This window comes from Coturnix japonica, chromosome 9, assembly GCF_054131305.1.
Source record: "Coturnix japonica strain WE chromosome 9, WE-NBRP24, whole genome shotgun sequence".
NCBI classification, from domain to species: Eukaryota; Metazoa; Chordata; class Aves; order Galliformes; family Phasianidae; genus Coturnix; species Coturnix japonica.
Window position 1 is genome coordinate 17480455 of NC_140671.1, and position 10137 is coordinate 17490591.

Consider the following 10137-nt stretch of genomic DNA (forward strand, 5'->3'; position numbering starts at 1 on the left):
TGATGACCACGCTCCCTTTTTTTTTTTTTTTAAATATTACCCCAGATTGATCTCCTTCAAATTTAACGTACAAGTTCGGACTCCCCTTTTCTCTGTATACAGCGTAAATTTTCATTTTGTGTTGCAGAAACAAGGAAAATGCCCAAATTCCCAAAGCTTTCTGAAACTGTTCTTAAGGCTCAGCAACTATTCCTGCTAGATGAAGAATAGATGTATCTTGCTCATCATACAGCAACACAGCATGCACTTCTTTGTAAACAGCCTTGTGTTTCTATAAGATGTGCCCATAACATTTAAATAGTAAAAAGGAAAATATTTAAGAAAAAAAAAAAAGGAAAATATATAAGAAAAAAAAAAAGAAAAATACCAGGGTGTCATGGTTTAATAATTTTGTAATTTTGCTATCAGTATTCCACATCATAACGTCATATAAAGCATGAATAATTTTACTGCTCCCGAACACTTGCAGTATATTGATGATATTGTCGTGTGGGGCCATACAGCAGCAGAGATTTTCAAGAAAAGAAAACAGATAATCCAAATTCTTTTGCAAGCTGGTTTTGCCATTAAGCGCAGCAAGGTGAAGGGGTCTGCCCAGGAAATCCAGTTCTTAGGTGTAAAATGGCAAGATGGGCATCGACACATCCCAGCAGATGTGATTGACAAAATCACTGCTATGTCTCCGCCCACCAACAAGACAGAGACCCAATCTTTTCTGGGAGTAGTGGGCTTTTGGAGAATGCATGTCCCAAACTACAGCCACATAGTGAGCCCCCTCTATCAGGTAACACGGAAGAAGAATAATTTCTCATGGGGTCCTGAGCAGTAGCAGGCTTTTGAGCAGAGAAAACAAGAGATAGCCCGTGCCGTGGTCTTGGGGCCAGTACGGACAGGACAGGATGTAAAGAACATCCTCTACACTGCTGCTGGAGAGAAAGGTCCCACTTGGAGTTTGTGGCAAAGAGCTTTAGGAGAAACCCAAGGCCAACCCCCGGGCATTGGAGTCGAGCATATAAAGGGTCTGAGGAGTGCTACACTCCAACTGAGAAGGAGATCTTAGCCATGTACAAGGGGGTTTGGGCTGCTTCTGAAGTAGTTGGGACAGAGGTTCAGCTCCTTCTAGCACCTCGCTTGCCTGTGGCCCCCCTGTCACGGACACAGGTAGATTTTTGCTTAAACCGTGACAACTACCCAGAATGCAGCATAAGGGAATTTTTGCCTAGAACTCTGGAGGACTATTTGTAACTCAGAAAGGTCAGAGATAGAAAGTTCACACTGATTTCTGGGTCACCAGCCTCACCGTACATCAGCATTTTTGGTTTTTAAATGATACATAAAGTTCTCAATGGCACTGCTCTAGTCGGTAGTTCATTCCCTTTCCGTGCAGCTCGCTCTGTGCATGGCTTGTGAACCGCTATTCAGGCCAGACAGCTGCAGCCCCAAAGACCTGCCATAAATGTACAAATTCTACCAGGATAATGTCTTGGTAGTGGAGAAACAGGATGCGCAGTCATATGGCTCTCACACATACCTTGTACAACCAGCTTGGCTCTGGACTGGGCATCGCCAATGTCACAGGTGTACACGTCACTGTCACTTTTCTCCAGATTTTTTATGCTCAGCTGCAGGTCTCGTCCTTTCTGTGCCATCTCGTATTTCCTGCCAGGCCTGAGCTCAGCAATGCCTTTCCTCCATATTACGAAGGATGCGGCTTTCTCGCTCTGACATGTAAAAAGTGCACTTCCACTTTCTTCAATTTTCACATCTGAAAGTTCCTTGATAAAGTAATTAGGTTTTTCTGGAAGGAAAAAAAAAAAAAAAGATGAGGGTGTAGGACAAAGGCATTTGTTACCCCAACAAGTCCCAAGCATACAGAGGTGTCCTGAATCTCCTTTGCCCTCATTTCTGAATATCACATAGAGATGCAAAGAGTCTAAGAAGACCACAGAGTCCACCCATTTACATAGGTTTGATAATTCCAGTAGATATCTGGAAAGTTCAATACCATTATACATGCGCTGGTAGGATCTCATCTGATAAACTGCATATAGTTTTGATTACACATATTCAATATAGACTAATTCAGATTGCCATCTTTTCTTGGCTCACTAACACCCAAGATCATAGAATCATAGAATGATCACAGAATCATAGAGTGGCCTGAGTAGAAAAGGACCTCAAAGATCATCTAGTTTCAAACCCCCTGCCAAGGGGTCACCAACCACCAGACCAGGCTGCCCAGATCCACATCACACTGGAGAATCATTCAGTTTCCAGATTATTTTAAGGAAAAGATTTTAATCCATCATATTTTCTGAAAACTAAGAATTGATCCTGCTCAAGGAAACAGAAGAGAAAAACATCACCCACAGGCTGCAGATATTTACCTCGACTTCTCTACATGCCATCCCCAGTGTGCTTTTCAACTCACCTTGCACAGTGACCCTGGCTTTTGTTATGGAGTCCTCTGTCTCACAGGGGTACTCCCCACTGTCCTTGGCAGTAGAGTCATGGATGATTAGAATGGCCCCACTTCCCTCCTGCTGCAAGTCTTACTTCTGGCTTTTTCTGATTGCTTTGCCATCCTTGTACCACCTGATGTTCAAATCCGGTTTTGACAGCTCACAGCTCAGGCTGATGTCCTGCCCTGCTGCTGCTGTCTTATCCTCCAGCTGTTTTGAAACCTCAGTAGGTTTTCCTGGAAGAAAACATTGCTTTTTGAGTAACATACACTTAGGGTAGGATGCCTCTCTCAAAATACATGCATCTACATGCTGGAGATAAGTTAGAGAGGCACTTGCAACAGACGCCATCCTACAGCCAGCAGTAATCTGCAAAGTACAGACAATAGAATTCCAGGCAGCATTTATTCTCTCTTAAATCTACCCCATTGAGGATGATGAACCATGTCTGAAAACTGCCTCTTTCTTCTCTCCACTCATCACACTGGGAGCCTCGGATGATGCTCTCAGATGCACATGTTCTAGATAGGAATTTGTTGTACAGCTAGATGATGTGAAGGCCATCCCTTCAGCTTATACTTAGAGGATATTTGCTCCCACAGTTCCCTCAACAGATCATTCCTGATTTACTGTTAATGGAACAAACTGTAGTGAGATGCCCATTTCCAACACTACCCCAAGTGCTTTGGGTAGTTCTCACATTTGTGTAAAATGTTTCCTCCTTTTACTTATTTTTAAGAGAAATTCTCAGTGCTTCGAGGTTCAAGTAGAAGGTTGCTATTCACTTTAACCATATTATGAGTTAGCTCTCACGACAATCTTATCAGAAGACAGTTGAAGGAATCAGACCCCAGAATCTCTCCCATCTCATTACCTTTCACAGACAGAGAGGCTTTGGAGGTTAGACCACGGGCAGTAAAAAACGACTTCCCCAGCATCAGTAGAAGTCACACTTTTGATAATGAGAGTATATTTCCGACTCACGTTAGAAGCTTTAAATCGCCCACCACTTTCCACTCTGCTTCCATTCAGTGTCCAGTTGAACTCATCAATGCTTTCATGGGACGGAATGCATTCAAAAGTACAATCTTCTCCCTCCTGGATTTCAGTGTTTTTCAGCCGTTTGGTAATGCCACTATTCAGCTCTGGAAGGTAAGAGATAGTTTAGTATGAGGTTTATATGGAGAAAAGGCATTTGTGACTGACATGAGTAGCAGTACTGGTGTTTTAACTCAGGATTTGCAGAACATGGCTGTGTTCCTCACTGATGTATTCTCTAAGACATTCTCCACTCAGAATTACCAGAAAGCTATAAAAAAAAAAGAGACATGAATCCCTTGTCTTCGCTCTGGAAGAACTACAATTAGAGCAGCTCAGTCCATGGAGCAGAATGAAGATTCAATGAGCTACAGAGGGAACAACCTAACAGAGAGGACAACTCTAGGATGCTGCGTGAGAAAAAGGGTTTTGCCTATGACAAGAAATTAAATGTTTCTATTAGCTAATTTGTTACCATCCTACCCCTACTGGTGTTCAAACCATTTCTCCATTTTAGGGATGTTTAGAAAGGAAACATTTCCAGGACATTCTTGATGTGTTTGGTGATTTTCATGGCAAAATGAGATACATTTACATCAAAAGCAATGGGAATTTTCCAGACATCACTGTGCTAAATTGCAGTAATACACTTCTATTGTAGAAACTATTAAGGCTCGTGGGGGAATAGGTGTAAGACATAGTGACCACACTGAATGTGCTTTCAGCACTCCTTTACTTTCCACAGTACTTAGCCTGAATGCCGACCTTTGATTTGGCAACATCAGTGCCAATATCACAGGTATAGAAACCTGCATCTGACTTCTCGAGGTCATGGATGGGGACATAGGGTCTTCCCAGACTGTACCAGCTCATACTTGTTGCCAGAAGTGAGCAGAACACCGTCCTTCTTCCACACTGGTTTGACCTTCTCTTTAGAGACTTCGCATTCCAATTTAATCACACCCCGCTCCTCACCAAAAACATCATCCAAGGACTTCATGAAGACAGCAGGCTTCTCTGCAATTAAAAAGGCAAAACAGAACAATGTGATACAGAAGTTGAGACATTTCCAGTTGCTTTCAGATTTTTAAAGAGGGATAAATAAATCTTTACCAGTACTGACGACACCAATATAGAACCTAAAGTGGTTTCATGTGTGTTGACTGAATGCACTTTATGGAATTCTGAACTAATCAGTTGGAGAATACAGGGAACAGGAGGGACAGCCTGCATTGCCGTGGGTGGGACTGATATCATATGAAGTAATTGGGATGCAGCTCTTCTAAAGCTGGAGAGCTGGCATTGCCCTCACATGGAGCAGAGCTCATACAGCAGGCCACAGGATTAAGAGGATAAGCTGCTGAACACTTTTGATTTTCCTGTTTTATTGACTCCTTTTATCTCTCTTCTATTTCACACATCAGATGTTTATACTGGGGAAAAAACTTCCACCAAATGCAAAAGAAAGGAGAAAGAGGAAATCCTTCAAACTCTGAGCGCATAGAGTAAAAGAGCTTAATAGCTGGGGAGAGCAGATTAGAATCACAGTACCCTTAGAATTGGAAGAGACCCTTCAAGGCCATCTAGCCCAGCTCCCCTGCAATAAAAAGGGACATTCACAGCTAGATCAGGTTGCTCACAGCCTGGTCATTAGTCATCCCAGAGGCAAAACACACACTGAATGATCTCTCCCTGCAGTCATAAATCCTTAATTCCATAAATCACTGGAAGAAAGCCCCTCATGACTTTGGTGGCTATCTGAGCCCCAGAGAGGTGAGCTTTAGAAGCAGGACTGCTGCACAATAGAATGAACTGGAGCTCCTTAGCATCTCTTACATCCAGGAGGGGTGTGATCAGACCCACCTATCACCTTCAGGTGTGCTTTCTGATACCTTGTCTGACTTCACTGTCACTGTGCCAGCATCCTCAGGCTTAACCTGCTTCATTGTCAGTGTACAGCAATTGCCAACGTTCTTGATGTCATTGTAATTGTTGGTGTAAAGGAGGTTGCCATTCAGGAACCATTCCACGTCCTCGTCATCATGGGACAGCTCGCAGGAGAAGACAGCAGAGCTCTCTTCTTCAATTTCCACATCCTGCAGGTGCTTCGTTACTTCTACATTGCGGGCTGTGGGGAAACAAGGTGAACTGTTACCACTGTTACTATAAATCGTACTGGGATGTGGTAGAATGGTTGGACTAGATGATCTTTGTGTAATCTTCTCAGTGAAGACTATACATTTATAAAGTTAGCAGTAGAGAACGGCAGAAATCAACCTCAAGAAGAGAAATCTGAGGTGAAATAGGACATGGAAGGGACCACCCTCCCTGCTCATACCTTCAGCTGTCAGCGTGGCCTCAGTCTCTGCAATTCCTGCCTTGCACTTGTACACACCAGCATCATCGGGCTTCAGCTTCAGAATCTTGAGCTCTGCTGAATGCTTATCCCTCTTGATCTTGTACTTCTCAGAGGGCTCGATGGGTGTGTGGCCCTTGAACCATTTCACAACCTTTGGAGAAGGCCTGAAGTCACAGGACAGGATGACAGAATGACGTTCCAAAGCTGTCTTGTCCTCCAACTTCCTGGTGATTTCTATATGGTAATCTGCAAAGCAGGGGTGGAAGAGAAGAAAGGATGAGGACAATTGGAAGAAGAGGAAAGTCTCTTGCATCTATTCCATTCCAATTAATGTCATGTTCACAATGGTTTTTTGAACCACTCCAAAGATAAAACAAATGATTGTCTATAGGGAATGCCATTGACTACATTTCTATAAAGTAATACTGTATATTATCTACCAAATGCAAGGTCCAGCTCTTGTTCTGTGCTTATTAAATTGCTCCCATTTGTTGAGGCTTTTATTCAAATAAGAGTGAGTTGAAAATATAACAAGTACTTTAGGATGTGAATGGAGACTCTTACACTGGGGACAACAGCAGATAAAGCAAAAGCTTGCAAGTTTCTTTCAGATGAAATCAATGACAAACTGCATCAAATTTAGGTGCTACCAAACTTAAACTTGTCTACTTCAGAAATACAATTAATTTCACCTGATTTGACTTCTTTGGTATAGCCAAGGACAAAACCTCAGCTCTGTAGATCTGAATAGTAAGCACATCACAGCTATTCAAACAGATCTTTTACTGAGATGCAGCTGTCTCATTTAGTGTCCAACGACTTTGAACTGGAAATGGAGCAGACCCTCCAGACACACACAAAATATTTCAAAGACCCCAGTGAAGGAAGACTGTACGTTAATTAATTCTTCATCTTCATGATGTAAACCAAGCCAGAATATGTTACCTCTGACAAGCAGATTGGCTGTGGATTTTGATTTGCCAATTGAGAACTGAATCATGCTTGTCATATCAGTGGTGGTTTTCGGTATGGTCAGCTGGTGGATGGTGCCTTCTTGCTGCATAATCAAGTTTCTGCCAGCCTGTAAGACTTCCCCACGTAGGAATACCACTTGGGAGGTTTCACAGATGGAATGGATATCTCGCATTCAAACTTGGCTTTTTCAGGCTCAGTCACATCCTCATCACACAGCTCCTTTACTAGTTTAATGGATTGCTCTTTAAGAAGGATGGAACAAGAGAAAGCAGAGATGTAGAAGGAATGTAAAAAACCCTTACATTATCACCCTACTTACTCACATCAGCATTACTGCACATGAACACTACACCTATCAACTCAAAATGCCTTAAAACATCATTAAAAATAATATAAAGAAAGGAATGTTAAGAAGTCAGACAATAAGGCTGACAACCTGAAGAGAGCCCAGATCTTCTGATTCCCAGTCCAACATCCAAATCAAAGCATGACCTTCCCATCCCGATATCAAACACCTCGCATTACAAAATGGAGTACAGGTTCAATGAAACACAGACATTGATAATTACTTTGGTTAAATACAGCAACTTAGCTCAGAACAACAAGTTTTCTCCTAGTAAAGGTCTCTGTAGCTCAAATGTAATGACTCTACTTAGGATAAATTCATTTTCCAGGATGTTCTTGCCCTTATAATTGTAACAGTGGCAAAGCTGGGGACTGAACTCTTGAGTAGTGTGCTAACTCAAATGTCTCCCTTTTCTTTATCACACTTAACATCATATATATACCCTAACATTGTATATATTAAAAAAACAAAAACAACCCTGTGCTCTTTTCAAACAGCAAGAGAAAATGAAGAAAAAGTCAAGCTATGTTTTTTATCCCTCAACGTTCAAACACAAATCTGAAGTCTAAACGTAGAAAATCAACCTCCTAAGAAAATAATCTGTTTTACTTAGCAAAAGTAAATCCCAAAAGAGAAGCTGGATATTTTGTGGGCAGAAAGGTAGGTAGGTAGGAGTTTTTATTTCTGTGAAAGGTCCTAGTGGTGTTTAACTTCCTTGACATTAAAGCAAAGGATGTTAGCTCGTTTATAACATAAGATAATTTAATCAAAATCGTCATCAGAAGCATAATTACCTTTAACTGTAAGATGGGCACAAGATTCACGAGATTCTGCCTTTTCTGCTACAGATTTGATTTCTGCTGCATCCTTGACTTGGACACGTGTGTAAGTCAGCGAGTAGCTCTTTCCTGAAGCAGAGAACCACAGAGTCACTAAGGCTGGAAAAGACCACTAAGGTCATCTAGTCCAACCGCCAGCTCATCCCTACCAAACTGTGCTCTTGAGAGCAAACCCACAACTACACTTGGCTTCCTTGAGCAAAGAGCTCTGAGGCACATGGCCAGGCTGAGCATCATCCATCTGGTTTCACAGCATCACTGCCTGTTCTCTCATGTCAATGAAACCACCCATTCCCCCACATCCACATCCCCACCAAAGTGTAATCTAAACATGGCTTCTACAAGGACTGACCAAATGTGGCCGCCGTCACCTTCAAAGTACCTGATACAGAAGGATCACACTCACTGTCAGACAAAACCTCTTTGGAGAGGTGAACTGACTGCCCTGTTCACCCCCACTTTGGAAATAACTGCACTCATTTCCTACCTGCTCCCGGCAGTGTGGGATGGTGGGATAGCATCACACTTCCCACACTAAGCATCCCACCATGTCACTTGTTCCACCCTAACCTCAGTCCCAAAACAAAAGGGGAACTCCCTTCTGAACCTTCTTCACTTCATTTCAGATGTCTTATATGCTTGATCTCCAACCCACCCCCCACTCAGGAGAAAGATCCCCCTCTTACACCCTACCATCTTGTTGCATTCTGATGTTGTCATCAGCCTTCAGCTTGTTGTCATCTTTGTACCACTGGGTCTGAACCTCATCGTGTGAAATCTCACAGACAAAAGATGCACTCCCATATTCATTCACTTCCACATCTTCCAGTGCTTTAACAATCTTGATATCTCCAGCTGTGAAACAGTAGAGACATATTTGTCAGGGTATTTCCAGAACTGAGTGCAGCATCTTTTCCTTACACATATTTGCATAGAAAATAAGTAGGATTATGTTTTATTCTAAACCATCATCCATTCCTGAGTCATTTCTCTCTTCAACACAGTCAATGCATTATTGCCCTTGAACTTAAAGACAGACCTACTAGCTACAATGGAGCTCCCTGCAAACAGTTTTCATGGAAACCAGAATCTCATTTATTCTGAAATATTTTAAGTAAAATTAAGGGTAGAAAAAGAATAGAACTGACTGAATCTTTAAGGTCATTTAGTTCCAATCCCCCTGCTATTGGCAGGGACACCTTCCTCCAGACCAACTCTTCTCCTCAGGGTCAAGGCTTCTCTCAAATCATTCTCCTCTAAGCCTGTGCCTGTGCTTGGGATTGCCCTGACCCAGGTGCAGGGCCTTGTACTTGGCCACACTCAAGTTCATGAGGCTGCCAAGGGCCCACCTCTCCAGCCTGTCCAGGTCCCTCTGGGTAGCATCCCTTCCCTCTAGCACATCAACAGCACTGCTCAGCTTGGGGTCATCTGCAAACTTGCTGAGGCTACATTTGATTCCACTGTCCATGTTGCCTACAAAAATGTTAAAGAACACTGGTCCCAACACCACCCTCCATCTGGACACTGAGCTATTGACTGCAGCTCTCTGAGTGTGACCATCCAGACAGTTCCCTATCCTGCAACTGGTCCATCCATCAAAACCATTTTTCTCCAGTTCGGTGACCAGGATGTCATGCAGGATGGGATCAAATGCTCTGCACAGGTCCATGTAGATGATGTCAGTTGCTCTCCCATTATCCACTGATGCTGTTACTCCATCATGAAAGGCCACCAAGTTTGTCAAGCATGGCTTGACCTTGATGAAGCCATATTGGTTACCACCATCACCTCATCTTTATTTTCCAAACTATGCCAAGGAGAAATAGACAGAACTCTACAATGTCGTGTCACTACAAACCTGTCTGAACCATTGGCTTCTCTGCATGCTCATCACTAGTCTCTCCTTAGCTTGTGTGCCCACAATGTATGGGGAATGTCAGCCACAAATCTTACCTAGGGGACATCTTTGCTTCAAAGTCCCTTGAACATCACACAATCCCTTTTAACTCTCTAGGTCTGCACTTATTTATGTCAGAATCAGACCATATTTCTGTGCTGCTATTTCCCTTTCCTTCTGAAGGGCCTGGATACAACTTGGATTAACCTCAGGAGCAGAGT

At 42.7% G+C, this 10137-nt stretch overlaps 1 protein-coding gene across 1 annotated transcript; it reads right to left on the minus strand.

Annotated features, from left to right (window-relative positions):
- Positions 1 to 5254: 5254 nt before the first annotated feature.
- On the minus strand, positions 5255 to 8944 carry LOC146759711 (myosin-binding protein H-like). Its single transcript, XM_085509852.1, has 5 exons — positions 8941 to 8944; positions 8713 to 8874; positions 5839 to 6105; positions 5364 to 5412; positions 5255 to 5258 (listed from the first exon to the last, which is right to left on the minus strand). The coding sequence occupies exons 1-5, from the start codon at positions 8942 to 8944 to the stop codon at positions 5255 to 5257; spliced, it is 486 nt and encodes a 161-aa protein (XP_085365978.1).
- Positions 8945 to 10137: the final 1193 nt, after the last annotated feature.

Bases quoted from the DNA above. Each gene is read 5' to 3' on its own strand.
- LOC146759711 (XM_085509852.1), bottom strand. The intron at 6,106-8,712 runs GTAGGGTGTAAG...CCTGCTTTGCAG, and splicing joins CATCAGAATGCAACAAGATG to ATTACCATATAGAAATCACC. The intron at 5,413-5,838 runs GTATGAGCAGGG...ATGCTGGCACAG, and splicing joins GGCCACGCTGACAGCTGAAG to TGACAGTGAAGTCAGACAAG.